Genomic DNA, 16,699 nt, shown 5'->3' on the forward strand with positions numbered 1-16,699 from the left:
CTACAATGTATCGAAGTCTAGTGGGTGGATTGCTATATCTGTCCGTTATGACCAGACCAGATATTGCGGCGACAGTAGCTATACTGGGCAGAAAGTTTTCATCGCCATCGCAACAAGATTGGATAGCTGCCAAACGCATACTTCGTTATCTAAAAGGAACAAAAGAGTATTTCTTGCATCTCGGTGGATTCAAAAACCAAGGCCTGATCGGATATTCCGATGCCGATTGGGCAGGCGATTCAGAAAGTAGACGTTCAACATCTGGATTTGTATTCACGTTTGAAGGTGGTACAATATCATGGTATAGCCGTCGTCAATCGTGTGTGACATTATCAACTATGGAAGCTGAATATGTTTCACTTTCGGAAGCATGCCTAGAAGCAATGTGGCTAAGGCAGTTGATTAAAGATTTTGGAGAAGATCAATTGAACGCGACTACAATCAAAGAAGATAACCAAGGTTGTATCGCCTTTGTAAAAACAGACAGAATAAGTCGGAAATCGAAGCACATCGATACCCGAGAGCGGTTTATAAGAGAACTTTGTGAGAAGAAGGAAATTGTTTTGGAATATTGCCCTACGACTGTCATGGTTGCAGATATAATGACTAAACCATTAGGTCCGCAGAAACATGACATGTTTCTTAAGATGCTGAAGTTAGAATAACTGAGGAGAGAAATTCTTCGACATGAGGAGGAGTGTTGGAAGTCATGCCGAAGAACCCTGTTCCTATAAACCCTGTTCCTCTGAACGGTGTTTCCACGCCATAATATGGCTAAGACATTGAACTGTGTTTTAGCTGTCATCGAGCCGCGCAGACAGCTTCCGTGTGTGGATAAAACAGATGTGAATAAAACGTGGATTTGCGCAGCAGAACAAATTGGTTTGTCCTCTTTTGTTTTACTCAGCGAATGATTAACATTGACTGCGTTCAACAGGGAAGACGCTTACTCGCGTACTCGTTGATAGTTTTATCCATGCGATGTTTTCGCTGCTCGACAACGATAAAATTCATCGCGTATAGAAGTAGAACGCAGGCAGAGCACGGGATCAGCCGTGTCCATGTTTTTAACCAGCGCGTTCTTGACGGTCCAAGCAAGCAATGTTTGTAAAAATGAGTCGAGGTAAACATTGTACCGATTATCAGCGCCATATCATTAAGCGAATGGCGGCTGCTGGCATTAAGCGCAAAACGATCGAGTTCGTAATGGAACGATCGCGCACTTTTGTGGCAAACGCGCTTCGGACAACCGAAACGCGCTTAGACAACCGAAACGCGCAAGTCAACCGGACGTCCTCAGAAGACCACGGCGAAACAAGACCGTAAAATTGTTAATAGATCGAAGGAACACTGATCGCGAGGGCGGTGGTCCTACTTATTACATCAAAAACCTTACCCAAAACACAGAAAAACTACTAACAAATCTATCCGAAACGACATACTTGTGAAACAAACACACACACACCAATACACATTCAAACATACATACACACACACACATGCACACACACAAACACAAACACACAAACCACACATAAACCTGTCCCAACGGGTGCATGCTGCGTTGAAAACACTAGGGTCCTATCATTCTGTCCGATACTGTACCTATATAGTACCAGTACTCATATACGCCTCTGAGACATGGACACTGTCCAAATCTGACGAAGCCCTCTTAGCCGCGTTCGAGAGGAAGATGCGCAGAAGGATACTTGGCCCCGTATGTGTGGAAGGACAATGGAGGAGCCGATATAATGACGAGCTATACGAGATGTACGGCGACCTCACTGTCGTACAGGGTATTAAGCTCGCCAGGCTCCGGTAAAGTCTTTTTAGGCCGTCCACAAGGACAGAGGAGGCGTGGTAGGCCCAAATTGAGGTGCCAAGATGGCGTGGAGGCGTCCGCCATTAAGGCCGGGATAACGGACTGGCAGACGAAGGCGCGAGACCGTGAGCGGTTTCGGACACTCCTGAGGCAGGCCAAGACCGCAAAGCGGTTGTAGCGCCGGATAAGTAAGTAAGTAAGTATTGCCTTGCGCCGGCAACGCTATGGTATGCCGTCCCAGTCTGGTGTTTTTTCGAAGCTGGTTCCCAGCCACCCTTCCAGGCCTTATAGCTTTGCCGAATGCGATGCTGAAGGTGAGAGCTGGTGTGACGACTTCAGCATCTTAATTCTATTGTTTAGAAACTCCATCAGTTTAGAATATTCGTCCTTCTCGTGGCAGGTGGCTTCCCAGGTTAAGATCGTCGATTCGTCGAGCTTCAAATAAAGAAGATGAGTTAATGAAATGTCCTACAAGTCAACTGGCTCACCCAATTTGATAAGGCCCTTTACAAGGCGAGTAAACTCACCCACTAATTGCGCCAATTCTTCCACTCGATCAGACCTCATCGTAGGAAGGAAACTCTGCTTTCGGTAGCATTCTCGAGTGAGCGCCTTCTTATAATCATACCGCTTGTTGAGTATATCTCATGTGATGGCAAAGTTGTTCGCTGTCAGATCCGTGTGCTCGAACAATGCGGCTGCCTCACTCTTGAATGACGCAAGTAGATACTGATATTTCATCACTATATTACATTAGCAATGGAATTGTCTCAAAAGGTTGCTGTTGCCTCGAGCAACAGAATTTTCTCAACTTGAAAAGTCCGCGAATACTAAACGCAAAAAAGTTCTTTTAACACTTTATTTACACGAAGAGTTAAAAAAAAACTCTCTCTTCCGGGACTTTAATACGCGAGAAAAGGGCGTTTCTTCAGCCGTCGTTCCTTTAAATACCCTTTCGCTGGTTCTCGCTCGGCGCTACGGTCGATGCCCTTTCCCTTCGGTGTTCTTCGGTTAATCTTCGTGTTAACTGTCGCAAATATGGCTGAGTCACGGCGAAATATTTCGCCCTACGATCGTGGCATCGATGCCATCCTCTCTACGAAGACAGCGCCCTCTATGGTCATCTGCTCAAACTAGCATCACGATGAACGGACCGTTGATGCTTGTCAACAATCCCCCCAGTGTTTGTAAACAACACTTCATTTGTCCGATACGTCGATAACTGCTATTTTGACAGCTGGGTGCTCGAGCACTTTACCGGATGCTGTCTGCACGTGCACCCGCCGTACTTGACCGTCGTTTGATTCGATCACCTTTACAATGCGTCCTTTCGGCCAGCATCCACGGGGAAGAGTCTCGTCGATTATTAGTGCGATGTCACCCTCTGCGATCGGTTTCACCTGTGCGTGCCACTTTGTGCGCCGTGTTAAAGTTGGCAGTTAGCTGGCCAACCACTTTCGCCAGAATACGCCAGCGTATATTTGCGATGTTTTCCAAGTGTTCTTTAACATTTCGGGCGAGGGGTCCACTGTGGTGATCGGTTTGGCACCGGATGATGAGCCCACAAGAAAGTGATTTGGTGTCAAGGGAGCGTCTTCTTCGCGATCAACCGGAACATCAGTCAATAAGCGTGAATTTATGATATACTCAACTTCAATCAACCAACTGTTGAGTACGGCATCGGTCGGATACTTAGTGAACTGAATGTTCGTTAACGTACTTTTTATCGACCGAACGAGTCGCTCCCATGCTCCTCCGAAATGCGGAGCCGCTGGAGGGTTAAACGTCCACTTGGTGCTGGTAAGGCTAATCCCATCGACGATCTTATCAACATCTATTTCTTTTAGGGCTTCCTGAAGTTCGCGGCTCGCGCCTACAAAATTGGTTCCCCTATCGGATATGATTTCATTGGGTACGCCCCGGCGAGCTATAAAATTTTGCAGTGCTAATATACAAGAACTTGTTGATAATGTATGGGCCACTTTAATATGCACTGCGCGTATCGTTAAACAGGTAAATCTTTTTTCGCTTTTACGTCCATTTACCACGGTGAATGGGCCAAAAAAGTCTATGCCGGTATGCGTAAACGGCCGGGCAAAGGGTGTGAGGCAACATTCGGGTAGATTTCCCATCATCGGTTCTCTGGGTCTAGCATCTTTTATACGGCAAAACTGACACCCGTTTCTTACTGGGTGACACGTTGCTCTCAACGCGGGTATATCGTAGATTTGACGTACTTCATTCATTATAGTGAGGTGGTTCATATGTCGGTACTTTCTATGATATCGATCGACGATCAAATCGGTAATGTAGTTGCCTTTAGGAAGGATGATAGGGCGTTTCGTCTCCTCGCTGATAAAGGCACAAGCGTCGATTCTACCTCTCACTCTCAAAATCCCTTGATGATCCATGTAAGGGCTCCTTTTGTACAATTTACTCGAGGGGGATAAGCGAGGTTTAATATCGGGGTGGTCTCTGCAGTGTAGAAGTATTTTATATTCGTCGTGGAAAGCTTGTTGCTGTACTTCGCGTATTATGCTTAACTCGGACAGTTGCAGCTCTCTCATTGTTAGTGCTCCCACTTCGCGTCTTGCTTTATCTGCCTTCGATATTCTGCAATTGTTGATGAAACGCCAAACGTATCCAACCGAGCGTTGTAACCTTAACCATCTTGAAAAACGATCTAGTTTAAAAACAGGTTCTCGTACTATATGAGTGCATATTGTTTTTCGTAGCTCTTCATTAGTCGTCTACAGTTTCTTTTGGCCATTCTGATGCTGGTCGACTTAGGAATTGAGGTCCACTGAACCACTCGCTGGTCGTGAGATGTCGGCTTAACTTCGACCATTTGGTACCCTCGTCGGCGACGTTGTTTTTGGTAGAAATCCAGTGCCATTCATTTACCTCTGTGTTTTCTAATATCTCCAATCCTGCGTGCTACGAATGTACTGTACCTTCGATGATCGGAATTGATCCATAAGATTACGTCTTTAGAGTCGCACCAAAAGAAACGCTGTACGACTTTTTCTCGGTGTGCATTGGTTATACTCTTAGCCAGTCTGGCACCTAAGACGGCTGCTTGGAGCTCGAGTCGTGGGACTGACAAGTACTTCAAAGGTGCCACACGGGTTTTCCCGCCGATGAGTGCTATCTCGACATCCTCCTCGTTTGAAATTCGAAAGTAGGCCACAGCGGCAAAACCATCTTTTCCAGCGTCTACAAATACATGAAGCTGAAGTTTCTAGTGGTCACTAGTGATAATGGCTTTCGGTAGCATCGAGGAATGGTTATTGTTTCTAGATGCGGGAGACATGATAGCCATTCATTCCATTTTTCTTTCAGCTCATACGGGATTGGCTCATCTCAACCAGTACCGCTTCTCCAGACCTCCTGGAGCAGAACCTTCAGGTACAATAATAGTCCTGCAATGAGGCCTAAGGGATCGAAAATCCTCATTAACACCTGTAGGACTTAACGTTTCGTCGGGACTATAGTCCCTTGCAGAAGCTCGGAGTTTAGCATAGGCGATCGGAAGCAGAATGAATCGGTTTGTATGTCCCACCACATACCTAATATTTTCTGTGTCGCAGATACTTCGTTCATGTTGAGCTCCTTTTGAGTAGATGTGCTTCCTGTGGCATAATTGAAAACCTCTGGAGAGTTAGACAGCCAGTTATGGAGGAGGAAGCCACCTTCGCCATGTATTTTGGTTACTTCATATGTTAAGGTTTTCGCTTCCGTTACCGTCTCTGTACTAATGAGCATATCGTCTACGTAGTGGTCTCTCTTTATACATTCGACTGCACGAGGATGCGATGTGGCATATTTGTCTGCGTTGAGGTTTTTCACAAACTGCGCACTGCTGGGAGAGCAGGCCGCTCCAAACGTCATTCTTTGCATGACATATTCATCAGGTTCAGTTTGCTCTCTATTCCAACGCCATAGGAATCTCTGACTGTGCTGGTCGTCTTCCTTTACCAAGACCTGGTGGAACATCTCTCTTATATCAGCGGCCACTGCCACTCGATATTCTCGGAATCTTTGAAGTACTGATGTAAGGGAGGACAGAAGATCTGGACCTGTTAGCAGCATCGAATTCAGAGAGCCCCCATGAAATTTGGCGGCGGCGTCCCAAACCAACCTCACCTTTCCCGGCTTGTTAGGGTTGACCACAGGAAAGATAGGAAGATACCACGTTTTGGGACCGATCGCTTGTTTCTCTTCTAGTGACAGCTTTCGTGCATAACTTTTTTCTAAATATTCTGTGATTTTTTCATTTAAGGTCGTTCGTAGTTGGACTTCACGCGTCATGCGTCGTTCTAGACAGTCCAGTCTTTTAAAAGCCATGCCTCTATTATTAGGCATCTTCACCATATCGAAGCGCCATAACAACCCCGTTTCGTATCGTCCATCTACCTGTTTTGTATGCGTGCGTAGTAGGAGTAAGGCTCGTTCATCTTCTTTGGACATTAATGCCGAAGCGTTGCTGGAGTAAACATCTTCTAACGCAAAGCTTCCCTTGATTGCGGCTTCTACCCTAGCTTCCTGGTCCCGACAATCGCACGGATGAAGTCTATGCATCGATACAACTTGTTATTTCGCAGAATGGTTTGCTTTGTCGAAACAACCGGACACTACCCAGCCTAATCGAGTTTTTGTTGCCGTTGGTTCGTTTACCTCGCCTTCAACGGTTTTCAGGGGTCGAGACAAACTGTAATTATCGATGCCGATGAGTAGTCTTGGGACGGCAGATACATATGATGGTAGGGGCAGAGATTGCAGGTGTTTATAGCGCGCTGATATGTCGCATCCATCAGCAGACTGTGGTGGAAGACCCAGGGTGCGAACCGTCCGCACAGCGTGCATATCGAAGCGACGGTCTCCCTTACGCGCACCGGAAATTATGATCGATGTCTCTACGGAATCGCTCTCTTCGCGGTTTTGACCCCCAGTCCAGCTTAGGCAAAGGGGCTTCGATTCTCTTTCTAGTCCGAGCTCCTTTAGTAAGCGGTGTTCCATCAAGGTGACGGACGACCCCTCATCGAGTAGAGCTACCGTATTCAACGTTCGTTTCGGCCCGTGTAGTACAACAGGAATATAGCGCAACAACACTTCGTCAGCACTTCCTGTAGAATGGGAAAGATTAGACTCATACCTGGTACCGTTTTGCCCTTCCGGTGAGGGTGGTGAGTGTAGCAGAGGATGATGTCTCTTCGTGCAGCCGTTCTTGTTGCAGGGCCTCGTGATTCGGCAGGTAGTCCGGTGGCGCCTCTAGCATATGCTGCACAGATGTTCACCCTTTACATGCTTCCATCGGTCGTTGGGAGTCAGTTGCAGGAAGGCCTCGCAATACTCTAGTTGATTGCATCGATGATCACATGCACATTTCTCTGGTTCGTGTTGAGCAGTCCGCTCAGCCGGGATGTGCACGTTGATGTTCCTCGCCCTCCGTCTATCGTCTGTTTTCGCCGCTGCTGGAGAAGCTATAAGCGCAGCTTCTTTAGCACTTTTCATCCAGGTTCCGAAATCGGATAAGCTGGCTAGAGGTTTTCCCAAACGCTGCATTCCCCATAAGAATGCGATAATGGGGGGGGAGCCGTCCGACAAGTTCCTCTAGCAACGGACCATCGTATCGGGTTTCTAAGCCTCCGGTCCGCACTGCCGTACTGATCTCCTCTACCATCAGGGCATAGCTCACAAGGGTGTCCAACTTTTCCATCCGCGGCACCGGTGCATTTTTTATTTGGTCCAGCAGAGTATTGACGATCAGTTCCGGTCGTCCGTAACTGCTGCGTAAGGTGTCTAGAACTTCCTCCAGGTTTTCGGCCTTACGAAGGCGTAGTTGCACAGCCTTCAGCGCCTGACTCTTCAACGCCTGCTGGAGTCAAATGATGTTCTCGCCGTCTGTGAATCCACAAAGGCGGGTGGTTTCCTCATACGCTGAGATGAACATGTCCCATTCCTCCGGATTGCCAGAAAAGGGTGGCAACTTGGATGCACCCGTATGCCTCGCCGAGGCTTGGCTTTGGGACAGCTCTTGGCTGGTCTCAGCGGAACATCCAAAGACGGTTGAACTTGGTTGTGGAACGCCATAAGAGGGGCGCGGGTCCATGGCGGAAACCACCATTTTCTGCTCCAGTCTTTCCAACCGATCCACTAGTCGATCCATAACGTTGGTGGATGCCCTCATCCTAGCGACGGTGCAAAGGGCGCATTTCCAGGATACGGTCGATGCCGCCTCGTCTTCGGAGAGACAGGAGATGTGGCACCATCTACCACAAGGAATGCACAGTATCTTGTTTCCTGCGTCCGTCTTCTCGCAAGCGTAGCAACGCGTTCTGACCTGCGGGGTCTGAGGAGACTCACTGCTTTTCTCCATACGTGCCTTCATTTGGTCGAAAAGCAGGCTGATTTCCTGCATCATATCCCTCTGATGCGTGGGCGTGGAGCTCCCCGGGTTATCACCGCTGGGGAATGACGTGGTTGGCAAGCCTATCTCCTTCTGGCTGGATCTTGCGGCGCATTTCGGACAGAACCACTCGCGACTTCTAACCGAATCGTCCGCACCAACACAATTGGGATGATAGGCTTCACGACACTCGTCACAAAGTGTTGCGTGCGAAGTGCATGCAGAATAAAAAATAAAAATTGAAAAGACACAAGATCGGTGAATTTCCACGAAACGCCAGCCGTACCCCCCACGATGAACGTCGCTACCAGCACGCGCAGCACCGGTACCGTCTACACAAAGGATTGCTCGATGGATTGATCGATGCGGAATTTCTGGAATCGCCAGTGCAAACCCGTCCGGCAAAATGAGTGTATTTTTTGAGTGATTTGAGTACCGTCCCCCGTTAGCAGTTACTCTTGGAGGAATGAGTTACACCCTCGCGCGAGCCCTCCCCCTCCCCACCCGTAACGCACGGTGCGCTTTGCAGTTGTCAATGTGTTTGTGTTCTTTCGAGCCATGCGTGGTATGCTTAGCAGTGTGCGTGACATTTCAACGCGGTGCCATAGTTGTTTATTTTTATTGACAGCGGTAAACATTCACAGTTCAATTTTCATGTCGTGAACAACAAGCAATTTTGTCAGCGTTTTATTCACAGTTTTCTCTACGTCGCTTTTTCGAAATCTCTACAATTAAAAGAGTAAAAGTAAGTTAAACATATTTAGAGGAAAGTTAATGTGAAAAGTAAATAAAAACGTACCTATTTTGCTCTAGCAACATCATGTCTATGCCGACAAAGCAAGCGCGTCCGGAAGATCCAGATGATGTTGGTATGTTTTGCAGTGAAGAAGTTGTGCGAAACCCTACGTGCGTACAAGTGCTTCCAGTAGTTAGTACCGTGGAGAATCAGCTAACAACATCTTCTGCTGCATCATATACGTTGACATCTTCCGGCGGTAATGTTTCGGCAGTTACGGTTCATACTGCCCCCAATGAACAGCCACCAATATCATCTGTTCCGTCGTCGGCGTTGAACGTTTCCGATGATGTTGCTGCTGCACTTGCACGTTTGTCAAGAAACGTTATTTGTGTTGCAATGCAGCAGCCAAATACATCTTCCACGATGATGCCAGCTGGTACAGTTGTTTGCGCCGGTGGACAGCAAATTCCATCATCTTCATTGGTGATGGCATCCTCTAGTCCGGATAGTGTTGTTGTGTCACGCCCGTCAGGATGTGTTGTGCATGCCGGAGCACAACGGTTGCCGTCGGCTGCAACGGTGGGGGCAGCATCCAGTGGTGTTGTCGCTGCTGTTCATGCTGAAGGACAACGGCTTCCATCGGCTGCAACGGTGGTCCCAGCATCCAGGAGTGTTGTCGCTGCCGCCGGAGGACAACGGTTGCCGTTTCGATCAACAAACGCAACTTCCAGCAGTGTTGTTGTTGCTGCACGTCCGCCAGGAAGGGTTGTACACGCCAGAGGACAACGGTTGCCGTCAGCTGCAACGGTGGGTACAGCATCCAGTGGTGTTGTCGCTGCTGTTCATGCTGAAGGACAACGGCTTCCATCGGCTGCAACGGTGGTCCCAGCATCCAGGAGTGTTGTCGCTGCCGCCGGAGGACAACGGTTGCCGCCTGGATCACCAAACGCAACTTCCAGCGGTGTTGATACTGTTGCAGCACGTCCGCCAAGAAGTGTGGTACACGCTAGAGGACAACGGTTGCCGTCGGCTGCAACGATGGTGACCGCATCCAGAGGTGTTGTCGCTGCCGCCGGAGGGCAACGGCTGCCGTCGGCTGCAACAGTGGGGACAGCATCTGGAGGTGCTGTAGCTGCTGTTCATGCTGGAGGACAACGGCTTCCGTCGGCTGCAACGGTGGAGACAGCATCCAGGAGTGTTGTCGCTGCCGCCGAAGGGCAACGGTTGCCGTCGGCTGCAACAGTGGGGACAGCATCTGGAGGTGCTGTAGCTGCTGTTCATGCTGGAGGACAACGGCTTCCGTCGGCTGCAACGGTGGTGACAGCATCCAGGAGTGTTGTCGCTGCCGCCGGAGGACAACAGTTGCCATTGGCTTCAACGATAGTGACAGCATCCGGAGGTGTCGCTGCTGCAGCAAACCCGCCCGGAAGGGTTAAACGCACCGGAGGACAACGGTTTTCGTCGTCTGCAACAGTGATTGCAGCATCTGGAGGTGGTTTTGCTGCTGCGACACGCCCGCAAGGATATTCTGTTCATGCCGTAGGACAACGTTTGCCGTCATCTGCGTTGGCGAACACAACATCCAAAGGCGTTTTTGCTGCTGCAACACACCCACCAGAAAATGCTGTCCATGTTGGAGGACAACGGCTGCCGTCGGCTGCAACGGTGGTGACAGCATCTAGAAGTGTTGTCGCTGCCGCCGGAGGTCAACGGTTGCCGTCTGAATCAACAATCGCAACTTCCAGCGGTGTTGTTCCTGTTACTGCACGTCCGCCAGGAAGTGTTGTACACGCCAGAGGACAACGGTTGCCGTCGGCTGCAACAGTGGGGACAGCATCTTGTGGTGTTGTTGCTGCTGTTCATACTGGAGGACAACGGCTTCCGTCGGCTGCAACGGTGGAGACAGCCGAGAGTGTTGCCGCTGCCGCCGGAGGACAACTGTTGCCGTCTACATCACCAAAAGCAACTTCCAGTGGCGTTGTTGTTGCTACGGAACGCCCGCCAGGAAATGTTGTTGATGCTGGATTGCAACAGTTGACGTCGTCTTCAGCGGTGGTGACAGCAACTGGAGGTGTTGTCGCTGCTGCAGCAAAACCGCCAGGAATGGCTAAATGCTCCGCAGGACAACGGTTATCGTCGTCTGCAACTGTCATTGCAGCATCCGGAGGTGGTTTTTCTGCTGCGACACGCCCGCAAGCAAGGATTATCAGCGCAGATGTTCTCAAGCCAACATCAGCTGTATCAATGATGGAAATTTCCAGCGATGATGCTTTTGCTGCAACACAGCCGCAAGAAGAAAGCCACCCGTCTTGCTGCTGTCCGCTTTGCCGAAAGCTGCTTATTAGACAGGATGCTCGAAATGCTCAAATACTTGCTCTGTTAGATGGACTTTCCTTGACAATGAATCCTATGAAAGGACTTCGAAGGAATGTAAATACATTTAATATTACTGTAGTGTCCAACGTGCAGCAGCTAGATGAGCTGGAAGCTAAGTTGGAAAATAATGAATTCTTTTTTTTTTGTTATGTACAAAGAATCGATGCTGATATTACAAGTCAGGATGCATTCAATAGGTTACATGAGGCTTTGGATATCCTTTTTGATAGAGCATTTTTCGCTTCATGCAGTTGGAAAGGGTCAAGTGGAAAAAAAATACCGTTTTGTAATTACCGGCATGTATTACGTTTGCTTAGGGCTGTCGGAAAAAATCACTTGGGGATAGAAGTCGATGACCTTTTTGTAGAAAAGTTTATGAAATCAAAGTTGGAGCATGCTACTCAACGTTTGAATTTGGAGGGTTCAAGGAAATCGACTTGTCACAATAGAAAATTTTTAAGTTAGTTAATTTAGTTAATTAAGATAGTTTACCTGTATATATATGTTATGTATTCCTAAACGTCTATAAGCTGTCACATATGTACATATGAATATTTTTAAATTAATGTATAATTAAACTTTAGTCTTATCATTATGAGCTTAAGTAGCGTTATTATAAGATGTTCATATTGATACCAAAGTTTATTTGAAATCTAGTCGAAAAATTATGCACTGCACTACTATCATTATAATCTATACATATTATTATAAGTAATGTTTTTTTCATGACATAGCTAATATGAACTATTATGATAAATATTCTGAATTCTTGCCTTAACATATACAAATTTATATTAACTTTAAATGTGCAATCAAAATACTACTTAAATGCTTCATAACATGATACTAACATCTGTAAAATTAAGAGATTATGATGCGGTTGCTACGCTTTAAAAGTAATTTTGTGGCTGTAAGTTTGTAACATAAATACAAACATTTTGTTAGAAAAAACTGTCAGGAAGTATTTCAAAAACTATCTGTGATGTATAAGGAAGTGAATGCATTTCATTGGATTTTTATTTATTTTGTATAAGTAAACCGTATACAAACAACAAACAAAATTTGTGCAACGGACTGTGATCTGCAATAATATAACAATAATACAAAGATTAGTTACATGTTATACCTTTATATATATGTATATATGTATATATATATTGTTATGTTTTATTCGGTTAACGTCCTGAGAAAGGGTACTAACACTAAGCAGTTATCAGTAGTTTTATTAGCTACTAATTTACACTTTATATTCCTGGGTAAAATACCATTTCATCGGTACGAAGGTTACTTATATTTTCTTCATATATATCCTTCATAAAAGGTGAAATATAGTACGAGTGGGTTTCCGTTATATAATTGAATGCTCTCCCATTAATTATTATAGTTGAATCTTTTTGTTCTGCGCTACAATATTTAACTATGTAGTTATCATGAGTCAAAAACCAATTGGACTGAATACCAGGAGAAAGAATTAATTGTCGATTAATGTGCAATGCTACTCCATTAGTTTTGGTTTTCAAAAATGGAAAAGAGAGATTTGCTGTACTTGATGACGCAGTATGTGGGTTTTGCTCCGATATCCTATTTGCAGCCTGCACCAAAACCTTATGACCGTTTCGAAGACAGTTCTTGACATGCTGGAGCTTACTTTCAAAGGGATAAGAAGATAATGCAGAAACATTTGGAACTCACTAGCTTTCCACAATCCAATGTCTTCAACAGAACGGAGTTTGCGATGAAACTCTAAAGGAAGTTCCACCTCCTTCAGCAAAGCATCAATCTTGCTTATTGTTTCTTCAGACCACTTGGCACCCCCTCCTAATTTGCCTGATTTCCATCCTTTCAGCATTGTTCTTGTTACGCCGTAGTCAAAGAGGTGCAAACGATCTGCTATAATAATCTGCTTTATGATGTCAAAGTTCTTAAGATCCATGAGAGGCGTTTTTTCCCGATGATGTGCTCCGTAATTTGATTGGACGAAATCTTCATGCGTTCTTGCTGGATGATCCATTCCCGGGAAACATGTAACTCGGTGTGCGCTGTGATATTTTCCTTGTACCGTACATTTTTGGCAACCATGTGTGTGGTTGAAGTAAACTGAACTTGTGAGAAAATTTAAAAATATGTTTTAATACACCTCATAAGTAAATAAGTCGCAAAAGCCTATAAGGGACGTTTTTTTTCGCGCAGAACGTTATGCCAATAAAGAGAAAGCAAATGTATCATTAAATTTAAGAGGATTTTTATAATTTACCTTTTATGAATGCTCGTGCTGGTGAGTCCGCGATGAAAGCTCTTACGTGTATTTCGATTGGCTTATTGGCTATTACAATGCCATTATCCATCAACCCATTTAGCTCGTCGACAAGCGGACGCAGATATTCCTCAACACTCTTTGGTTTCGATTCACTAAAAAAGTTGCCAACCATCAATACTGGAACTTCCGGCATTTCTTGAATGCTCATTGATATGGGCCAAAACTGTTTTCGAGTGCTCTTGTGCAGTGGAAGTCCATCAATCGAAAAGTTCAACGAAAATTTGCTGACTCTTGGTGGCACATCGCTGTAAAGATACAAAATACAGACAAAAAACATATAATATTAGTAAAAAGTAGTCATCGTATTTAAGACTATTGCTTTCTTACCGAAAGTGATCCTTGAGAACCGATCGTACCCCAGGGAACCAAAATTCTCCCCCTGCTATAGGGTACGTTTCTTTTCCACATTGCCTTGTCTTAAGCAACGTGCGCGCATCTTTCGGCAGCTGGTAGTTAGTTTTTTTACGTAAAATTTCTATTAGTCCATTTAGAGCTTGATGTGTTTGGTATGTTTTTAATGCCCAATTTCGAATAAGCTCATCAAATGGTTCCTCCTCGTGTTGAGACTCTTGTGTGCTGTGCATAGTTTCCTCGGCTTCATCGTAATCTTCGTTGACCTCTTCATATACTTCCGTATCGTCGAATGCATCGATAGCAACCCAATCACTGACGTATTCTTCTTGCAAGATGTATTCATCAAATGGACAAGGATGGTTCTCTGCAATGAGTAGATAAAAAATAAGTATTATAATTGTGTTTAATTTGCATTGGTCACAAATTTTAATTTTTTTATTTTCCACTTACCACAATTCGGGTGTTCACTGAACTCTACATTTGACGTAGCTGTCTGAATATTACTTGGCCCAGCTTCACTACTCTCTCCAAACAATTCAGCATCAAGCTTTTTATTATTGGCTTCTATGGATCTATACATGGATCCTGACTTGCGTTTGTCTTTGGCCGACATTGTCGTGATTGAGTGAAATTCACGGCACGTTGAATATTTAAAATATACACTTGTATTATTCTGCACTTGTATTATAACAGTATTGCACAAAATTTATAACTGTACAGAGCACGCATAACAACACCGAGTGAAACGACTGCCCGAATCGTATTGACACAAACATAAATTGCGCGGGTTTTTATAAGCCAGAAAAGAGGTAGGATTTTCTATTTTCTTATGTAACGGACTATTTAGTACCTTTATTTTAAGCTACTTATGTAACAGGATAAACACTAGCAGGTGTAATGTTTAGATATTTACCCATTGAATCCTTGTATAAACCAGGGTAATATTTTGATTTTTAAGCAACACAATTATGCAGGCCAGATACACAGGTAAAGAAAATTATTATTACATTTCTCTTGGGCAATGGCTATTTGATCAAAAGAACAAAATAACAGAACAATCTGAACTCATTGGTTGAACTTCGATTCCATGCTAACTATTGAGTATGTGCTTTTTAGTTGGCACGTTTTTTCATACAAAAAAATGAATGAAAAATGAAAAAATGAAAAATTTTTCTCGGCAGGCCATAAGATTTTTGTGAAATTAAAAAAAAACCGGTATTCTGATACAAACTATTGAATTCTGACTGTAGTTGAACGCTTATTAGTTGGCATGCTTTTAAATTGAACACTTGATACTTGGTTGACAGTTCAATTTAAAAGCATGCGTTTGTATGGAAAACAGGGTTTGTTAAATTTGATATTATTTATTAAACGTTTACCATATGGCTGGTCCAGATCGAACTATTTTTTTTTCTTTTGACTCTACAACCGTTGTCGGTCAAGGCCTGTCTGTACCACTTGTCGTGTTGGCTTTCAGTGACTTTTGGATAAACCCCCATAGCAGGATAGTCAGTCCTACGTATGGCGGCACGGTCTATTTGGGGCTTGAACCCATGACGAGCATGTTGTTAAGTCGTACGAGTTGACGACTGTACCACGAGACAGGCATAATTAATTAATTAATTAATTAATTAATTAATTAATTAATTAATTAATTAATTAATTAATTAATTTTAATTTAGATTGTAATAATCACGCTCATAATAAAATTTTATCGTTTATGTTATGTCATAATATAATTTATGCATGCATTGTATGGTGGTCTCGCTTGAATTCCTCCAGCCAGGCGGGCATTTATAACCGGGTTTCAAACAAAAGTGTTAACTGTCCTTTACTGCTCTCGTGGGTTCAGCTATACTTGGGGTGGGTCATACGATTAATTTTACGATACGATCCGGAGTCTCACGGAATCGATCCCGAACCATGGTTGCAGTAAGGGTTGCTAGATCACTTTAGGAATGAAATTCGACCTGTGGGTGCAGCGAGTTTGGGTCAACCCGAATAATCAGTAGGTACATAAAAGTATAAGCATTTCCGACCCGGTGCTTGGGCCTACTTTACCTACTTGTACCTTCCGGGTCGACCCGAACGACTACTGGTCACTTACGGATGACTCTGACCCGGTAAGTTCGGATCGACCCGCTCATCACAAAGCCACGACGTACAAGCCAAGATGTACACGTGCGATCCCGGTTATTGCACCCCGGATTTCGTTTGGCGTCCGCAACCCCATAATCTGCATGTCCGGAATGCTAACCACGGCAGCGAAATTAACTAGCCGCATATTAAACCATATAAACATAAAACACAACGATATACCACGATTTTTATTATTTTACCGGTACACAAGTGGATAGGCGGGGGAGGGAAATGGAATAACACGGGTAAATAATAGTAAAAACACTTTTGTCACAAATCTAACATAATATTTGCATATGGCATAATTCTTTTACATTTGCAAAAAGAGCATATACCTCGATGCATGTTGTTGTTATTTACCTTTTTGTTGACTTTGTTAACATGATGTCTACCTCTTTGGCCGAGGTACAAACAGGCATAAATATCACTACAACACTTTGTTTTCCAACACTTTTCATATTTAAATTAACTGTGCACGTCGAAGTAACACTAAACACATTAATACACTTCACTATAACAAGTTTTTGTACACATTATCACGCA

At 44.8% G+C, this 16,699-nt stretch overlaps 1 protein-coding gene across 2 annotated transcripts; it reads right to left on the reverse strand.

The window, feature by feature from the left end:
* Positions 1 to 12,645: 12,645 nt before the first annotated feature.
* On the reverse strand, positions 12,646 to 15,646 carry LOC120956083 (uncharacterized). Of its 2 annotated transcripts, XM_049610087.1 has the most exons (3): positions 13,991 to 15,646; positions 13,601 to 13,908; positions 12,646 to 13,443 (listed from the first exon to the last, which is right to left on the reverse strand). In XM_049610087.1, exons 1-3 carry the CDS (start codon positions 14,245 to 14,247, stop codon positions 12,863 to 12,865), a joined length of 1,146 nt encoding a protein of 381 aa, XP_049466044.1. In that variant the 5' UTR covers positions 14,248 to 15,646; the 3' UTR covers positions 12,646 to 12,862. The 2 variants fall into 2 exon arrangements, with proteins under 2 accessions (XP_049466044.1, XP_049466045.1); XM_049610088.1 differs by lacking the exon at positions 12,646 to 13,443 and having other exon boundaries at positions 13,542 to 13,908.
* Between the last annotated feature and the right edge of the window lie 1,053 nt (positions 15,647 to 16,699).

This window comes from Anopheles coluzzii, chromosome 3 (genome assembly GCF_943734685.1).
Source record: "Anopheles coluzzii chromosome 3, AcolN3, whole genome shotgun sequence".
Classification (NCBI taxonomy): Eukaryota; Metazoa; Arthropoda; class Insecta; order Diptera; family Culicidae; genus Anopheles; species Anopheles coluzzii.